Genomic DNA, 19,855 nt, shown 5'->3' with positions numbered 1-19,855 from the left:
ACCCACAGCGCCACCCGCGTCCCTTGCCTTCAGTGGCTTAGGGCCTCATCAAACCTAAATTCAGCCCTGGTGACCTTGTGAGCGCCCAGGCGAGCCCACCTCACAGGGTGGTTATGAGGCCAGAGTGGAGAGGAAGAGAGCCTCATCGGAGGAACGTTAGGGTAGGGCTGAAAGGACAGGCCCTTTAAACTCCCCTTCTCTTTCCCAACTTTCCCTCAACAGCCATTTGCCGGAACTCTTGCGGAGATGGGTTCTGTTCCCGACCCAACATGTGCACCTGTTCCAATGGACAGCTGTCTCCAAACTGCGGCTCCGGAGGAGGTGAGGAGACAGGGGGACTTTGTGTGAGATGCGCATGTGTGCGAGGTGGGCGGCTGGGTGCAGAAACCCCCGGCCTTTGCACGGTTGGGATGTAACCTGTTGGACAAGAATAAGCGCAGTTGCCTGTTGCTCCACCCACTTTTGCCCAGGCCCCGCCCATGGCAACTAGAAGCCACGCCCCTATCTGGACAGGGATAGCCTAACTACTGTGGTCTATGCTCTGGTAACCTCAAGGTTAGATTACTGCAATGCGTTCTACGTAGGGCTGCCTCTGGAGACATTTCGGAAACTTCAGCCGGTGCAGAATTGAGCGGCCAGGTTGCTCACCGGAGCAAGACGATTTGAGCATACAGTGGTACCTCGGGTTAAGTACTTAATTCGTTCCGGAGGTCCGTTCTTAACCTGAAACTGTTCTTAACCTGAAGCACCCCTTTAGCAAATGGGGCCTCCTGCTGTCACTGTGCCGCTGGAGCACGATTTCTGTTCTTATCCTGAAGCAAAGTTCTTAGCCTGAAGCACTATTTCTGGGTTAGCGGAGTCTGTAACCTGAAGTGTATGTAACCTGAAGTGTCTGTAACCCGAGGTACCACTGTACTGTTGTCTATGCTCTGGTAACCTCAAGGTTAGATTACTGCAACGCGTTCTACGTAGGGCTGCCTCTGAAGACGGTTCGGAAACTTCAGCCGGTGCAGAATTCAGCGGCTGGGTTGCTCACCGGAGCAAGATGGCATGAGCATATTGCACTGATCCTGGTCTGACTGCACTTGCTAATAATAATAATAATAATAATAATAATAATAATAATAATAATAATTTATTACAGTGGTACCTCGGGTTACATACGCTTCAGGTTACAGGCGCATCGGGTTACAGACTCTGCTAACCCATAAATAGTACATAGGTTAAGAAATTTGCTTCAGGATGAGAACAGAAATCATGCTCCAGCGGTGTGGTGGCAGCGGGAGGCCCCATTATCTAAAGTGGTGCTTCAGGTTAAGAACAGTTTCAGGTTAAGAACGGACCTCCAGGATGAATTAAGTACTTAACCCGAGGTACCACTGTCTGTTGGTTCTCAAATTTAATCCGTTAATTGTTGTTTAGTCGTTTAGTCGTGTCCAACTCTTTGTGACCCCCTGGACCAGAGCACGCCAGGCACTCCTGTCTTCCACCGCCTCCCGCAGTTTGGTCAAACTCATGCTGGTAGCTTCGAGAACACTGTCCCACCATCTCGTCCTCTGTTGTCCCCTTCTCCCTGTGCCCTCCATCTTTCCCAACATCAGGGCCTTTTCCAGGGAGTCTTCTCTTCTCATGAGGTGGCCAAAGTCTTAGAGCCTCAGCTTCAGGATCTGTCCTTCCAGTGAGCACTCAGGGCTGATTTCCTTCAGAATGGAGAGGTTTGATTTTCTTGCAGTCCATGGGACTCTCAAGAGTCTCCTCCAGCACCAGAATTCAAAAGCATCCATTCTTTGGCCATCAGCCTTTTTTATGGTCCAGCTTTCACTTCCATACATCACCACCTTAATATACATGAAGCCCCTTCTGCTCTCAATTTGACCGTGATGGAGACCCCAGATGTTAGCAATCTCCTCAGCTATGTAAGGAATTCAGGCTTGGGGAGGGGCGTTGGGAAAGGGGCTGCATTGCCTACATTCCGGTGGTCCCCGGGGGGTCGCTGCGGGAGGGAGGCGGGGGGGGGGGGGAGTTAAGATTTCACAAGGCATTGGGGGGGGGCTGGGCTGCCTCCACAACAGGGTGTGAGGCCAGATGGAGAGAGCAAAGTGGATGTCGGTTTCCTATGGCTGAACTTTGGACAGGTTCAAAGCTTTTTGGAAAGCAGTAAGGGACACAAAAGGATGTGGGTGGCACTGTGGGTTAAACCACAGAGCCTAGGACTTGCCAATCAGAAGGTCGGCGGTTCGAATCCCTGTGACGGAGTGAGCTCCCGTTGCTCGGTCCCTGCTCCTGCCAACCTAGCAGTTCGAAAGCACGTCAAAGTGCAAGTAGATAAATAGGTCCCACTCCGGCAGGAAGGTAAACGGCATTTCCGTGCGCTGCTCTGGTTCGCCAGAAGCGGCTTAGTCCTGCTGGCCACATGACCCGGAAGCTGTATGCCGGCTCCCTCGGCCAGTAAAGTGAGATGAGCGCCACAACCCCAGAGTTGGCCACGACTGGACCTAATGGTCAGGGGTCCCTTTACCTTTATTAGGGGACAGAAAGGTCTTCTCTGCTGTGTTGTATCAGTGGGGAAATTATTGTCAGGTGTGGAAACAGCTGGGGCAGTTTTTCTCTCCCCCCAATAATATTTATAAAGTTTCATATAAAAACATAACTTTAACATAACCGAAAAAGAAAAAACAATAATGGAAAAAAGAAGGGGGAAAAAAGAAAAACCAAAGAAGTACATACCCCACATAATACCACCACATACATAAATACAATAAAGCTTAATTAATTAAAATCCAACTTCATAAACATATTACTTGACTTCCTCTAATCTCTTCCATCTGAATTTCTTTATAATTGAATGTAGCAGTTTCCAATATCGTTATTTCATAGAACAATCATCCTGTCATAACCATATTTCTTATTTATTTATTTAGTCCTGATTTAATCCTCAGCCTAATTAATTCTTTCAAGTACAGCGGTACCTCGGGTTAAGTACTTAATTCATTCCGGAGGTCCGTTCTTAACCTGAAACTGTTCTTAACCTGAAGCACCACTTTAGCTAATGGGGCCTCGCGCTGCTGCCACGTTGCCGGAGCACGATTTCTGTTCTCATCCTGAAGCAAAGTGCTTAACCTGAAGCACTATTTCTGGGTTAGTGGAGTCTGTAACCTGAAGCGTATGTAACCCGAGGTACCACTGTAGTTACCAATCTTTAATATTACAGTATTCAAATAGTCTTTAAATTTCTTCCATTCTTCTTGATATTCCTCTTCTTTCTGGTCGCGGATATTATTAGCTTCGCCGTTAAACTCTCCGCCGTTGCATCTCTCCATTCTCCTTCTCCTCCTTGGCCGCCTCCATAAACCTGTCTCCTTCTTCCTCCCCCAGTTCAGTCCTGCAATGTGAGATGTATGAATGGCGGGAGCTGCAACGAAGAAGCTTGTCTGTGCCAGAAGGGATACACTGGGACCTACTGCGGCCAGCGTGAGTACCGGGGCGTGCATGCTGTGAGGATGGAAAAAGGCAAAAGAGCAAGCCCTGAGCTGAGATTTAGAAGGCGATTGAATCATAGAATCATAGAGTTGGAATAGAGCACAAGGGCCATCGAGTCCAACCCCCTGCCAAGCAGGAAGCACCATCAGAGCACTCCTGACATATGGTTGTCAAGCCTCTGCTTAAAGACCTCCAAAGAAGGAGACTCCACCACACTCCTTGGCAGCAAATTCCACTGTCCAACAGCTCTTACTGTCAGGAAGTTCTTCCTAATCTTTAGGTGGAATCTTCTTTCTTGTAGTTTGGATCCATTGCTCCGTGTCCGCTTCTCTGGAGCAGCAGAAAACAACCTTTCTCCCTCCTCTATATGACATCCCTTTATATATTTGAACATGGCTATCATATCACCCCTTAACCTCCTCTTCTCTAGGCTAAACATGCCCAGCTCCCTTAGCCGTTCCTCATAAGGCATCGTTTCCAGGCCTTTGACCATTTTGGTTGCCCTCCTCTGGACACGTTCCAGTTTGTCACTGTCCTTCTTGAACTGTGGTGCCCAGAACTGGACACAGTACTCCAGGTGAGGTCTGACCAGAGCAGAATACAGTGGCACTATTACTTCCCTTGATCTAGATGCTATACTCCTATTGATGCAGCCCAGAATTGCATTGGCTTTTTTAGCTGCCGCGTCACACTGTTGGCTCATGTCAAGTTGGCTCATGTCAAGGATTGGGCTGGATCCGACTCCTGGGCCTTAGTTTGCCTACCCATGCTCTTGGGCTTACCGATCAAAAGGTCAGTGGTTCGATTCACTGCGATGGGGTGAGCTCCCGTTGCTCTATCCCAGCTCCTGCCAACATAGCAGTTCGAAAGCACGCCAGCGCAAGTAGATAAATAGGCACCACTGCGACGGGAAGGTAAATGGCATTTCCGTGTGCTCTGGTTTCCGTCACGATGTCCCGTTGCGCCAGAAGCGGTTTAGTCCTGCTGGCCACATGACCTGGAAAGCTATCTGTGGACAAACGCCGGCTCCCTCCGCCCGAAAGCGAGATGAGCGCCGCAACCCCATAGTCGCCTTTGGCTGGACTTAACCGCCCAGGGGCATAGCTGTCAATGTTTCCCTTTTTAACCCTTATTCCGAATAGGATTCCTCGCAAGAAAAGGGAAAGGTTGACAGCTATGGCAGGGGGAGCCAATGCCAGGCCTTGCTAGCATGGCCCATGGTTGGGGAAGATGGGGGACGAACTAACAGAGTCGAATGATTAAGGCAGGAGATTCTGACTCAACATCAGGAAGAACTTTCTGATTTTGTGTGCCGAAAATGCATAAACCAGGAGAAACGCACTTGGAAATTCTCCCGATTCCCTGTGCCTTTCCTTCCTATATACATAGAAACGTAAGGCTGTCGACACAGTGCAATACACAAGGCCACCAATAGGCGGCCACTGCAACTCTCGTGTGAAGGCAGATTCTCAGGAGGTTTTTAAGCAGATCCACCATGGATGCTTTAGCTGAGATTCCTGCATTTCAGGGGGTTGGACTAGATGCCGCATTCTGAATTAGTTGTAGTTTCCGGGTAACCTTCAAAGGTAGCCCCATGTAGAGTGCATTGCAGTAGTCCAAGCAGGAGATAACTAGAGCATGCACCACTCTGGCAAGGTAGGGTCTCATCCTGCGTACCAGATGGAGCTGGTAGACAGCTGCCCTGGACCCAGATTTGACCTGCACCTCCATGGACACCTGTGAGTCCAAAATGACTCCCAGGCTGTGCATCTGGTCCTTCAGGGGCACAGTTACCCCATTCAGGACCAGGGAGTCCCCCATACCCGCCCACCCCCTGTCCCCCCAAAACAGTACTTCTGTCTTGTCAGGATTCAGCCTCAATCCATTAGCCAGCAATATTACCTGTTGCTGACAACTTGCTTGGCGCTGGGTCAGACATGGCCTCTGGAACAATGCTTCGCCATCCCTCCTTTAAGCCCCCCAAAGACCCCTGGCTCTCCGCGTCTCATGCAGGATTTTACCCCATTTGGGTGACCTCGCCCTCCCTGGCCATCTGAAACAGCCTCCCATCGCTTTTGGCTCTCCGCGTTCGAATGTCCCGAGCGGCAGAAAGGAGGAGCGGAGACGCTGGCCGGGCTCCCGATTCCCCACCGTACGACGGCATTTCCTGGAGAGCTCTCCTTGATTCCTGGCCAATGCAAACTCCGTCTTTTTCACTCTCTTTCTCTGCTCCCCGCACAGCTGTCTGCGAAAGCGGATGCCAGAACGGCGGTCGGTGCATTGGACCAAATCGCTGTGCTTGCGTGTACGGATTCACGGGGCCCCAGTGCGAGAGAGGTAAGTTGTGGCTGCTTATGCATCTTGCATGTCGTCCGTGAAGACGGAGGCCCTTCGTACTTATGTGGGACTGTACCCAACGTCCTTTGTCCGCCACGGCTCTTGCGCTAGCAGACAGGTGAGTTTTAATACAGTGGTACCTCCGGTTAATACCGTATTTTTTGCTCTATAAGGCTCACTTTTTCCCTCCTAAAAAGTAAGGGGGAAATGTGTGTGCGTCTTATGGAGCGAATGCAGGCTGCGCAGCTATCCCAGAAGCCAGAACAGCAAGAGGGATTGCTGCTTTCACTGCGCAGCGATCCCTCTTGCTGTTCTGGCTTCTGAGATTCAGAATATTTTTTTTCTTGTTTTCCTCCTCCAAAAACTAGGTGCGTCTTGTGGTCTGGTGCGTCTTATAGAGCGAAAAATACGGTAACTTAATTCGTTCCGGAGGTCCGTTCTTAACCTGAAACTGTTCTTAACCTGAAGCACCACTTTAGCTCATGGGGCCTCCCGCTGCTGCCGTGCAATTTCTGTTCTCATCCTGAAGCAAAGTTCTTAACCTGAAGCACTATTTCTGGGTTAGCAGAGTCTGTAACCTGAAGCGTCTGTAACCTGAAGCGTATGTAACTCGAAGTACCACTGTATTGTGGAACCAAGGAATCCAATGCTAGAGTGAACAAATGAATTTTATTATTTCGGTCACAGACCAGTTCCAGCCCACATACAATATCAAGGAAGTCATAAAACGCGATAGGGATACATTTGTATTTGCAATTAGGTATAAAGGAACCAGATGAGATGGTCAGCCTGGCATGCAAGCGCTTCTCCCGTAGATTTGTAGTGGTAGACTAGCCGGCCAGGGAGGAGGGAGGCTCCAACTGTGTTGCTTGGCTGCGTTGCTCACCCAATAAGGAGTCTAAGAACAACTGGGGGGTGGAGCTTGCATGCCTTGTGCCGATCAAATCGGCCGCGTTGCCTGGGGACTCGGCTTTGCTCAGCGCTTCCCAGCGGAGAGGTGACGGTGGTTTTCCTTGCTGCATCCCATTTGCCGGGTTGCTGCGCTGTGGGAACCACCGCTTGAGGCTTCGTTTGGCTGCTGGCTGGGCTTTCTGCCTTTGGCTCGGAGGGGCTCAGAAGTCGAACATACCTGTGCTGGGAAAATCCCTTATTTTTGAGGCTGCAGGTCCCTTATTTTCAAATCTGTAAGTTGACAGCTATGATCTTGTAAGGTACAAAAGCCTTGAATCAAATGCTCCTCCCTCCCTCTTTCGCTTTGTGGGGAATGGATTTGGCTCAGAGCTGGAGATGAAACAAGCTTCGCAGCTGTGTCTACACACCGACTCGCCCCGGCCAAGACAAATAGAGGGCTTGCTGTGTGTGCAGCAGAGATAGGATAGAGTTTCAAAGCGCCCTCTCCCTGCCAGCCGCGCTCTCAGCTTCCAGCAACGAAGAACCAACAGTCCCCCACAGATTTCCCCCTCCCAGGGGTATGGTCCGCTCCCTTTGTTGTGGATTCCTCCAAAACCCATATCCCCAGAGTGATGCTCACCTGTCAATCAGCTGTCAATCCCTGGGTGCTGCAAGCTGATGCATAAGGATGTTCAGTTCTGTGTAGACTGCGTCTGTTATTCTTTTATTTATTAAGTATTTATGTATTTATTGAGGGTTTCCCCCCAAAAAAGAAATTGTTTACAGTGGTACCTCGGGTTAAGAACTTAATTTGTTCCGGAGGTCCGTACTTAACCTGAAACTGTTCTTAACCTGAAGCACCACTTTAGCTAATGGGGCCTCCTGCTGCTGCCGTGCCGCTGGAGCACGATTTCTGTTCTCAACCAGAAGCAAAGTTCTTAACCTGAAGCACTATTTCTGGGTTAGTAGAGTATGTAACCTGAAGTGTATGCAACCTGAAGCATATGTGATCTGAGGTACCACTGTATTTGGTTTTCAGAAGCTTACATTCTGCGCCATCAACAATACCTTTACTTTATTCATCGACTTCCCATCTCGCTCCCACCCCGCACGGTGTTCTGTATTTAATGTTGCATATTTTAATTTATATCTCTCCACATATTATTAGCCTTCATGTCTTTCTTCGGTTACTCGCATTTCAAATCCAGCTTGTGTTTTCATGCAACTATAATAGTTCTTTAGATATTCTACGACGTTTCATCATTTTGATCTCAAAATTCTCGGGTTTTTGATTGGCGCTTGGACAATTTCTTTTCCGCGGGAGACGTCAAAGGAGAAGAGTACAGTTGTGCCTCGGAAGTCGAACGGAATCCGTTCCGGAAGTCCGTTTGACTTCCAAAACGTTCGGAAACCGAGGCGCAGCTTCTGATTGGCTGCAGGAAGGTCCTGCAGCCAATCGGACGCCCCGCTGGACGTTTGGCTTCCAAAATTAGTTCGCAAACCGGAACACTCACTTCCGGGTTTCGATCGTTCGGGAGCCGATTTGTTCGGGAGCTGAAGCATTTGAGATCCAAGGTACGACTGTATCTGCTCTGAGGAGCTCTCAAGGAGTTGGGAGGTTTTGCCCGTTTCTTAGAAAGGGACGCGGGTGGCGCTGTGGGTTAAACCACAGAGCCTAGGACTTGCCGATCAGAAGGTTGGCGGTTCGAATCCCCGCAACGAGGTGAGCTCCCGTTCCTCGGTCCCTGCTCCTGCCAACCTAGCAATTCAAAAGCACGTCAAAGGGCAAGTAGATAAATAGGTACTGCTCTGGCGGGAAGGTAAACGGCGTTTCCGTGCGCTGCTCTGGTTCGCCAGAAGCGGCTTAGTCCTGCTGGCCACATGACCCAGAAGCTGTACGCCGGCTCCCTCGGCCAGTAAAGCAAGATGAGCGCCGCAACCCCAGAGTCGGCCACGACTGGACCTAATGGTCAGGGGTCCCTTTACCTAGAAAGGAAAATAAATTTCTGGACTGGGCATTTGGTGCAAACACACACACACACACACACACACACACACACACACACACCATCCCTCCGTTCCTTTTTGTGTGCTTTTTTAAAAAGCAAATGCAAATGATTGGCACTTTCCCAATCCTACCTGTGCCAAATTTCCCCTCCCGCGGACCCTCCATGCCAAACCCACAAAGACCCACACAGTGGGGGATAGACAGAGAGACAGAGAGAGACGTCTTTGTTAAGAGAGTAACTTGGCACTCTGTTTGCAGTGCCCACTTCAGAGGCAAATCGCTTAATGAGGAGGGTTGTGTCAATTCCCACTTGGATCATTTCCTGCCCCTAACAGACACCTTTTTTGTGTAGTGGGGGAGCTGGAAGAAGGGGGCTGGCTGGCACATCCGTATCGAAGCTGCTCCAGCCACATTTGGGAACCTACCGTATTTTCCGCTCTATAAGATGCACCAGACCACAAGACGCACCTAGTTTTTGGAGGAGGAAAACAAGGAAAAAAAGATTCTGAATCTCAGAAGCCAGAACAGCAAGAGGGATCGCTGCACAGTGAAAGCAGCAACCCCTCTTGCTGTTCTGGCTTCTGGGATAGCTGCGCAGCCTGCATTCGCTCCATAAGACGCACACACATTTCCCCTTACTTTTTAGGAGGGAAAAAGTGAGTCTTATAGAGCAAAAAATACGGTAACTGCTTGAGAGCGCAAGGGATCTGGAAGGCAAGGAAGTGGGTCTTGAGGACCAAAGGATCCTGGGAATTGTAGTTTCTTAGGGCTTCTGGGATTTGTAGGTCTGGGAGGAGGAGGAGGAGGAGGAGGAGGAGGAGGAGGAGGAGGAGGAGGAGGAGGAGGAGGAGGAGAAGGAGAAGAAGAGGAGTTTGGATTTGATATCCGGCTTTATCATTATCCGAAGGAGTCTCAAAGCGGCTAACATTCTCCTTTCCCTTCCTCCCCCACAACAAACACTCTGTGAGGTGAGTGGGGCTGAGAGACTTCAGAGAAGTGTGACTGGCCCAAGGTCACCCAGCAGCTGCATGTGGAGGAGCGGGGAAGCGAACCCTGTTCACCAGATTACGAGTCTACCGCTCTTAATCACTACACCACACTGGCTCAAATGGCAAACGAAGGCATCATAGCCACAAGTCTCCGTCATCACTAGTGGGGTTTGGTTGAGGTTCTTTGGAGAGTTGTGGGGAGAAATTTCCTCCATTCAATTTGTACTTCCTGAACCAATGCACAAACTGGAATGTCGCTTGCCTTCGAAACCCACATCCCTCCGAATTTTTTTGCTTCCCCAAGAAGCACATGACGTCCCCAGGAACGAACGGATGAATCTTTATTTGCGTCAGCCATCGGCCATAGCAATAAAATAACGATACGATATACAGTGGTACCTCAGGTTAAGAACTTAATTCGTTCTGGAAGTCTGTTCTTAACCTGAAACTGTTCTTAACCTGAAGCACCGCTTTAGCTAATGGGGCCTCCTGTTGCCGCTGTGCCGCCGGAGCACAATTTCTGTTCTTATCCTGAAGCAAGGTTCTTAACCCGAGGTAATACTTCTGGGTTAGCCGAGTCTGTAACCTGAAGCGTATGCAACCCATAGTACCACTGCACAAAGAATACAAATTTTTGTTGTTGAGTTGTTTAGTCGTGTCTGACTCTTCGTGACCCCATGGACCAGAGCACGCCAGGCACTCTTGTCTTCCACTGCCTCCCGCCGTTTGGTCAAACTCATGCTGGTAGCTTCGAGAACACTGTCCCACCATCTCGTCCTCTGTTGCCCCCTTCTCCTTGTGCCCTACATCTTTCCCAACATCAGGGTCTTTTCCAGGGAGTCTTCTCTTCTCATGAGGTGGCCAAAGTCTTGGAGCCTCAGCTTCAGGATCCGTCCTTCCAGTGAGCACTCAGGGCTGATTTCCTTAAGATTGGAGAGGTTTGATCTTCTTGCAGTCCATGGGACTCTCAAGAGTCTCCTCCAGCACCAGAATTCAAAAGCATCCAATCTTCGGCGACCAGCCTTCTTTATGGTCCAGCTCTCACTAAGAATAGAAGTAAAAAGTCGATTATCTAAAATACATTTAAGGGTTTTGAATCAATAGTCAAATAGTGGATCTTATTCTGATTGCCCCAGCTAAAAACCTTGCCACCTTTGCTGTCACCTGCTCATCTTGATCTGCCAAGAGAAAGGACGCTGTGGCAGTGGCTGGGCAACCTGGAATGGACAATAATAAAAGAGGGGTGATAATCTCATTCCTCAAGTCTTTATAAAGAGTGCAAGCCAGAAGGGCATGCGCCACGAATTCACGACTGCCATCTCCACAGGGATAGAAGCATTTCTCGTGTGGAATCTGTTGGAATCGTATCTGAGGTCATATCATAGTGCTTTAAATGTCTGATGCAGAGACCTGGCTGTAGTACAGGGGTCAGCAAACTTTTTCAGCAGGGGGCCAGTCCATTGTCCCTCAGACCTTGTGAGGGGCCGGACTATATTTTGGAAAAAAATAATAAACGAATTCCTATGCCCCACAAATAACCCAGAGATGTGTTTTAAAGAAAAGCACACATTCTACTCATGTAAAAACACGCTGATAACTGGACCGTCCGCGGGCCGGATTAAGAAGGCGATTGGGCTGGATCTGGCCCCCGGACCTTAGTTTGCCGACCCATGCCATAGTATGACTAACTCTTCATCCAAGCCTTGTTTGTTAGCATGCAACAAAGGAGAAATTCTTTACCGGCTGCTTCCTAACACAAGGGTTCATTGTTCTTTCTCGGAGTCAAGTGTGATTGTTCAGAAATAGGCGATGCAAATGAGCCCATAAGTGTATCAGCTGAAGGAGCGGATGTGTCAGGCGCTTTGAGAAGTGACTGCAAACGCAAACAGGCACTTCAGGAAGTTTATTAAGAGTGCAATTCTGTGAGCTCATAAGTCCGTCTTTACTGCGTTTGATCAGAGCGAACCCATTGTGAATGATGGAGATGACTAGATTGGGTCCGTTAACTTCAGTGAAGCACTTCTGCTAGTGGAGATACTCACATAGCAGAAGTTAATAATAATAATAATAATAATAATAATAATAATAATAATAATAATAATAATTTCCTTCCCTCCCTACCTCCCTTTCTTATTTTCTCCTTCCTTCCTTCCTTCCTTCCTTCCTTCCTTCCTTCCTTCCTTCCTTCCTTCCTTCCTTCCTATTTCCTTCCTTCCTTCCTTCCTTCCTTCCTTCCTTCCTTCCTTCCTTCCTTCCTATTTCCTTCCTTCCTTCCTTCCTTCCTTCCTTCCATTTCCTTCTTTCTTTCTTTCTTTCTTTCTTTCTTTCTTTCTTTCTTTCTTTCCTTGCATACATAAAACACAACACAACATCACACATTTAATAACAGAGTCTCCTTTACAGGCATCAAACCAACCAATAAATCAATGGAAAATAATAATAATAATAATAATAATAATAATGATGATGATGATGATGATGATGTTGTCCCCAGAATTGCTGCAGAAATGTGGATAAGTGAACCCAGGGCAGGGAACCAGAGGGACAGAGAAACATGAAATTTGTTCATCTCCTGCTAAGGCTGAGACGCACGCACAGGCCACCTCTCCGCTCCCTTACCTCATTGTTCAGGGAATCACATTCCCGTGTTTTGGTTATTTGTAGAAAGGGAAAATCTGGCCAGCTTCCCTTTGCAGGGCCAGACATTCCGAGGGCTGAAAAAACACCCAAGAGGAAATCGGAGAGCGAGACGCAATCTTGCTGGCTTTTCCGCCGGCTGGATTTACAGTTTCCTGATGGCAAACGGGCACTACCATGAAACCCAAGCTCCGGCCATGTGGACAGCTTTCCTGTCGCTGCAGCATTTAAATTTTCGGGGAGTGTGGGGACTAAACGCAATTCCTTACGTCTTTTTCATTATTGTCGCTTAATTTATTTAATCATTTTTTTCAGTACATACAGCAACCACCAAAAACGCACACAACAAAAACCACAATAACACTCATAACACAATTTAACAATTCAGATTTGAGTACTGATATACCTATAACTACACCCTTTTAACAATATTTCCAGACCTCTCGTCCCCCTACTTCCCAGCACTGTCCGCCTTATCGCTTAAGTATTCCTTCCAGATTTCTTCATATTTATCCATTCTTAATTCGCGTCAATATGCAATTTGTTCATATGTAACTTTGTTGTTGTTTAGTCGTTTAGTCGTGTCCGACTCTTCGTGACCCCCTGGACCAGAGCACGCCGGGCACTCCTGTCTTCCACTGCCTCCCGCAGTCTGGTCAAACTCATGCTGGTAGCTTCGAGAACACTGTCCCACCATCTCGTCCTCTGTCGTCCCCTTCTCCTTGTGCCCTCCATCTTTCCTAACATCAGGGTCTTTTCCAGGGAGTTTTCTCTTCTCATAAGGTGGCCAGAGTATTGGAGCCTCAGCTTCAGGATCTGTCCTTCCAGTGAGCACTCAGGGCTGATTTCCTTCAGAATGGAGAGGTTTGATCTTCTTGCAGTCCATGGCACTCTCAAGAGTCTCCTGGTCCAGGGGGTCACGAAGAGGCGGACACGACTAAACAACAACAACAAGAGACCTGATTTGCAGCCGGTTGGGCTGGATGACCCTCAGGGTCCCTTCCAACGCTGTGATTCCCTGGTTCCTAGAAAGCGGGGAGTATGGGTTAATTCTGAAGAGAGCCAGTGTGGTGTAGTGGTTAAGAGCGGTGGACTCGTAATCTGGTGAACCGGGTTCGCTTCCCTGCTCCTCCACCTGCAGCTGCTGGGTGACCTTGGGCCAGTCACACTTCTCTGAAGTCTCTCAGCCCCACTCACCTCACAGAGTGTTTGTTGTGGGGGAGGAAGGGAAAGGAGAATGTTAGCCACTTTGAGACTTCTTCGGGTAGTGATAAAGCGGGATATCAAGCCCAAACTCTTCTTCTTCTTCTTCTGCAGCGGCAAGGTGGGGCCGGCTCAGGCTCCGGGGTGGGGCGCTCCTTGACAGGAGGGCAGCCTTCCCACAACAGCCTCGGACAGGCCTTCACGGGCGTCCTGTGCCCCACTGACCTCCTTTCTGCCGGCCGGGGAGCCTGCCAGCCGCATTCCCTCGCTCTGTTTGGAGAGGAAAACCTTCCAGCGCTGTTGTGGGAAAGCAATCCGATTTGAGGGAGGTTTGGCTGGGCGGCCTGCTTGTTTGTTTAAGGAAGGAAGGGAAGAAATCCTTTGGACCTCTCTCCTTCTCTCTCGTGCTCTCTCTTTCTCTGAAAAAACCTGGCCAAATGGCATGCAAGGAGGAACAGACTGAGCCCCAGGCAAGCTGGAGCGGCAGAGCTTGGTGCCATCGAGGGAACGAGTGCCAATCTCCACCATCTGAAATGTAGCTCGGTCTTTATTATTATTATTATTCATTTATTTGATTTAGATCCCTCCCGGCATCAAAGGATCCCGGGGCGCTTCGTGAGATAGAAACGCGACTTAAAAGCACAAATAAATAACATGGAAAAAGAAGACGTTCTTGCCAAAGAGGAACGGATAAGTAAGATAATGGACAGGGCAGAACTGGGGGAATTAACAGCAGAATTAAGACCATCTAATGAGGAGCGTTTTATGGAAGAATGGATGCCTTTTTCGGACCATCTAGAGCAGGCACCCCCAAATTCGGCCCTCCAGATGTTTGTTTTTTGCTTTCTCCCAAAAAATGCCTCAAAGCCGCTCACAAAAACACAGATTGTCAGATGGTTCGCCTAGCTGAGCCTCTCCCCTTCGGCCAAATCCCTCGTTCCAGCAGAAAGTCCTGTGCGGCCCAAGGCATGTCAGAATGGGGTGTTTGCGTGTGTCTCCCGATTCGCCCTCCCAAAATGTTTTTTGGGGGGGGGGCTAGTGATGTATGGAAGTGAGAGCTGGACCATAAAGAAGGTTGATCGCCGAAGAATGGATGCTTTTGAATTCTGGTGCTGGAGGAGACTCTTGAGAGTCCCATGGACTGCAAGAAGATCAAACCTCTCCATTCTGAAGGAAATCAGCCCTGAGTGCTCACTGGAAGGACAGATCCTGAAGCTGAGGCTCCAAGACTTTGGCCACCTGATGAAAAGAGAAGACTCCCTGGAAAAGACCCTGATGTTGGGAAAGATGGAGGGCACAAAGAGAAGGGGACGGCAGAGAACGAGATGGTGGGACAGTGTTCTCGAAGCTACCAGCATGAGTTTGACCAAACTGCGGAGGCAGTGGAAGACAGGAGTTCCTGGCGTGCTCTGGTCCAGGGGGTCACGAAGAGGCGGACACGACTAAACGATTAAACAATAACAAGTTTTTTGGGGCTAGATCCTGAGCGAGACAAGTCAATGGCCTGATTGAGGTGGCCATGAAATATTGTTTCTTCTGAGCCAAACTTCTCAAAAAAAGAGAAGGAAATCATTTATCAAGGAAACAAAATCATTCAAACCACTGAGCCTAGGACTTGCCGATCAGAAGGTCGGCGGTTCGAATCCCCGCGATGGGGTGAGCTCCTGTTGCTCAGTCCCTGCTCCTGCCCATCTAGCAGTTCGAAAGCACGTCAAAGTGCAAGTAGATAAATAGGTACCACTCTGGCGGGAAGGTAAACGGCGTTTCCGTGCGCTGCTCTGGTTCGCCAGAAGTGGCTTAGTCATGTTGACCACATGACCTGGAAGCTGTACGCCGGCTCCCTCGGCCAGTAAAGCGAGATCAGCGCCGCAACCCCAGAGTCGGCCATGACTGGACATAATGGTCAGGGGTCCCTTTACCTTTACCTTTATGGAGTCTCAAAGCAGCTAACAATCTCATTTCCCTTCCTGCCCCACAACAAACACTCTGTGAGGTGAGTGAGGCTGAGAGACTTCAGAGAAGTGTGACTAGCCCAAGGTCACCCAGCAGCTGCATGTGGAGAAGCGTGGAAGCGAACCCGGCTCACCAGATTACGAGTCCACCGCTCTTAACCACTACACTGGTTTAACTCTTAACCACTACACTGCATTCTGATTCGGAAATCTAGCCAGCCATTCCTGCCGGAATTGGGGAGCCCGTCCCTCTCATTCTACGGCATGGGGCGCTTCTCCCTCAAATAGCGCTACAGTTCCCAGAACGGTTGAACCAATCGGCTCACTCTTCCCAGGCAATTTTGGGAACTGCGAGCGCTTTCCTGGTAAATCTCAACACCCTTTGCGGACTGAAGTTCCTAGGAGTCTTCGGCGGAGAAGCCGAGACGGTTTAAAGCGGTATGAAACTCCTTTCCGTGTGAGGACGGCGCCTTGAGACGCGTCCGGATCCGGTGCCCGGTTTCCTCGGGAGTAAAGCTTCCCTTGTTCCCTGGGGCAAACCCAGTGGGTCGACTTTGGACAGATAAGACCTTCGGAAAGGTGACTTTTGGAGCCGACATGTGAGAATGTGGGGAGGCGGTTCCTTGGGTCCTTCCCACAGCTGTTGGGGAGGGGGACTGCGCTCCAAACATACCTGGGGTCACAGCCCAGCCCCCCTTGGGCACGGAAGTGGGGTGGGTGCACAGGAATCACGTCCCCGAGCCTTAATAAAGTTTGATTGGAGCCTCATTAAATCTTTAATCATATGACCCATTAAAATCAGGCCCAGACTCTTCCTGGCAAAAAGCCAACCTGCCCTGGTCTGCTTCAAGCTGTCTTGGCGCTCCTCCCTTCCTAGGCTTGGAAACGAAATCCGAAAAGATCTATTTTTGGCGATTCCCGGCCCCCCTCCCTCCTTCGCACGAGACTGCTTCTCCCCCTCCCTCCGTCTCTCGCACACTCTGTCTTTTTCTTCTGCACTACTGCAGAGACGTTTTCCTTGCAGCGTGGGGGCTTTCTTTGTGATGGGAGGTGGGGGTGGTTCAAATGGTGGGGGGGCTGAATGAATGGAGGCAGGCAGGTTGTGTGTGTGTGTGTGTGTGAACGAACTTAAAAATGGAAAGTGTAATTCTGGTGGTCAACAAAAGAGGTTCAAAGACTCTCTCAAGGCAGACCTAAAAAAATGTAGTATACAGTGGTACCTCCGGTTACATACGCTTCAGGTTATATACGCTTCAGGTTACAGACCCAGAAATAGTGCTTCAGGTTAAGAACTTTGCTTCAGGGTGAGAACAGAAATCGGGCTCCGGCAGCAGCGGGAGGCCCCATTAGCTAAAGTGGTACCTCAGGTTTAGAACAGTTTCAGGTTAAGAACGGACCTCTGGAACGAATTAAGTACAGTGCTACCTCGGGTTACATACACTTCAGGTTACAGACTCCGCTAACCCAGAAATAGTACCTCGGGTTAAGAACTTTGCTTCAGGATGAGAACAGAAATCGGGCTCCAGCAGCAGCGGGAGGCCCCATTAGCTGAAGTGGTACCTCAGGTTAAGAATGGACCTCTGGAACGAATTACAGTGGTACCTCGGGTTAAGTACTTAATTCCCAGCAATTAGTAAGAATAATACATTTATATTGTTATGATTAAATAATTTTTATTAGGTTTTAAAATACATAAAGCAGAGTAAGTTATCGTTGGAAGAAAGCAGATATAATTATGCTTCCCTCAGTCAGTAAACAAACATACACAGAACTACTATAACAAATAAACGAATTCACTGAAAACAACCTAAATCCCACCCACAAACTAAAGACCCCTTGGTTCTAAGTACAGTGGTACCTTGGGTTAAGAACTTAATTCATTCCAGAGGTCTGTTCTTAACCTGAAACCATTCTTAACCTGAGGTACCACTTTAGCTAATGGGGCCTCCTGCTGCTGCCGTGCTGGCAGGGCACGATTTCTGTTCTCATCCTGAAGCAAAGTTCTTAACCCGAGGTACTATTTCTGGGTTAGAGGAGTCTGTAACCTGAAGCGTCTGTAACCTGAAGCGTATGTAACCTGAGGTACCACTGTACACTCTGACAACTGGGAAACACTGGCCTGCAAGCGCTCCAGTTGGAAAACAGCCTTTACCAAAGGTGTCGTGGGCTTTGAAGACACTCGAACTCAGGACGCAAGGGAGAAACGTGCTAAGAGGAAGGCACGCTTGGCAAACCCTCACTGGGATCGACTCCCGCCTGGAAACTGATGTCCCCACTGTGGAAGAACGTGTGGATCCAGAATTGGCCTCCGCAGTCACTTATGGACTCACTGTGAAAACCGTGTTCATGGAAGGCAATCTTACTCGGCGACACGGAGTAAGGAGAAGGGGACGACACAAGGAGAAGGGGACGACAGAGGACGAAATGGTGGGACAGTGTTCTCGAAGCTACCAGCACGAGTTTGACCAAACTGCGGGAGGCAGTGGAAGACAGGAGTGCCTGGCATGCTCTGGTCCAGGGGGTCACGAAGAGTCGGACAGGACTAAACGACTAAACAACAACAAATCCTTCCTGGTAGCTATTCTGCCATTTCCTCTCAGACACTCCTTCCTCAACCATTTCTAAGCCTGCTTTAGAAGAGACATGCTATCAGGGTATGTCAAAGCCCAGAAGAGCCATCTCTCTGGAACATCTGCCTCGATTGCTCCAGATTCCAAAGCACAGACTCTCTCACTCAGCACAGGACATTTCACGATGGATGGATAATTCCACCCCCCTGCTAGTTTTAATTACGTTTTCTGTTTGGAAGGAGGGACAGACCAACTGTTCCACATTATGAAAAGATTCCGTTTTAACCTCTCTCCTTTTTGGTAGAATGAGCTAAACGGTTACACATGAAGTTTGGGTCTTAATGAGCTGTAGAGACGTCGCGGGGCTGCAAAACAGGGAAGAGAACTGCGTCCCGCAATCTGTTTCCGATCACCCGGCAATCCCCTGTAGAAAATATTTGGCCTTGTTTGGGTTGTGTGGAAATACATGAGGCCTTTGGAGGAAAAAGGCAGCCGCTCTCATCCCAGCTACGCTTTTGGGTTTCCTCGGGAGAGCTCATACCCTCCAACGTTTCTCCGGCGGAAATAGGGACGTCCTAAGGAAAAGTCGCGAAATTCAGAGACGCCTGCTTCTTGGGAGAAAAGCGATGGCAAACCTAGACAGCATCTTAAAAAGCAGAGACATCACCTTGCCGACAAAGGTCCGTCTTGTTAAAGTTAATAATAATAATAATAATAATAATAATAATAATAATAATAATAATAGCAAAGACATCACCTTGCCAACAAAGGACTGTATAGTTAAAGCTATGGTTTTCCCAGTAGTGATGTATGGAAGTGAGAGCTGGACCATAAAGAAGGCTGATCGCCGAAGAATGGATGCTTTTGAATTCTGGTGCTGGAGGAGACTCTTGAGAGTCCCATGGACTGCAAGAAGATCAAACCTCTCCATTCTGAAGGAAATCAGCCCTGAGTGCTCACTGGAAGGACAGATCCTGAAGCTGAGGCTCCAAGACTTTGGCCACCTCATGAGAAGAGAAGACTCCCTGGAAAAGACCCTGATGTTGGGAAAGATGGAGGGCACAAGGAGAAGGGGAGGACAGAGGATGAGATGGTGGGACAGTGTACTCGAAGCTACCAGCATGAGTTTGACCAAACTGCGGGAGGCAGTGGAAGACAGGAGGGCCTGGCGTGCTCTGGTCCAGGGGGTCACGAAGAGTCGGACACGACTAAACGACTAAACAACAACAAAAAGGAAAAGCGGGACGTTCTGAGATCAAATTGGAAACCGGGACGGCCTCTGGGAATCCGGAGCTGTCCCTGCAAGATAGGGACACTTAGAGAGTTTTGACATCTCTCTCTTTTATGCTTGTATCACCTGCTGAAGTTGAAATTGCCTACCTGTGGAATTCATTCCTGCCCCCAATAGATTTTATTAATTTTCCAAATTTATAACAGATAAGAAAAAGAAAATCAAAACAAACCAACAAACATTTATGCTGATTATAATAATTCCACCTTTGTTAACATTGTTAGGTGACTTCATTGAATCCCCCTGGCTGAGTTTCCATATACCGTATTTTTTGCTGTATAAGACTCACTTTTTCCCTCCTAAAAAGTAAGGGGAAATGTGTGTGCGTCTTATGGAGCGAATGCAGGCTGCGCAGCTATCCCAGAAGCCAGAACAGCAAGAGGGATCGCTGCTTTCACTGCGCAGCGATCCCTCTTGCTGTTCTGGCTTCTGAGATTCAGAATATATTTGTTTTCTTGTTTTCCTCCTCCAAAAACTAGGTGCGTCTTGTGGTCTGG

The 19,855-nt window shown here is 48.9% G+C and overlaps 1 protein-coding gene across 1 annotated transcript in view; it reads left to right on the top strand.

The window, feature by feature from the left end:
- FBN3 (fibrillin 3) overlaps nucleotides 1-19,855 on the top strand; it is a 138,011-nt gene that overhangs the window by 25,825 nt on the left and 92,331 nt on the right. The window contains exons 4-6 of the mRNA XM_077921925.1: nucleotides 223-321; nucleotides 3,376-3,471; nucleotides 5,722-5,817. Of these exons, the coding sequence (XP_077778051.1) occupies nucleotides 223-321; nucleotides 3,376-3,471; nucleotides 5,722-5,817 (291 nt within the window). The remainder of the gene's footprint in view (nucleotides 1-222; nucleotides 322-3,375; nucleotides 3,472-5,721; nucleotides 5,818-19,855) is intronic.

Source organism: Podarcis muralis, chromosome 18 (assembly GCF_964188315.1).
Source record: "Podarcis muralis chromosome 18, rPodMur119.hap1.1, whole genome shotgun sequence".
Lineage (NCBI taxonomy): Eukaryota > Metazoa > Chordata > Lepidosauria > Squamata > Lacertidae > Podarcis > Podarcis muralis.
Note: the sequence above shows the minus strand (reverse complement) of the source record. Positions and strands in the feature narration are given on the sequence as shown.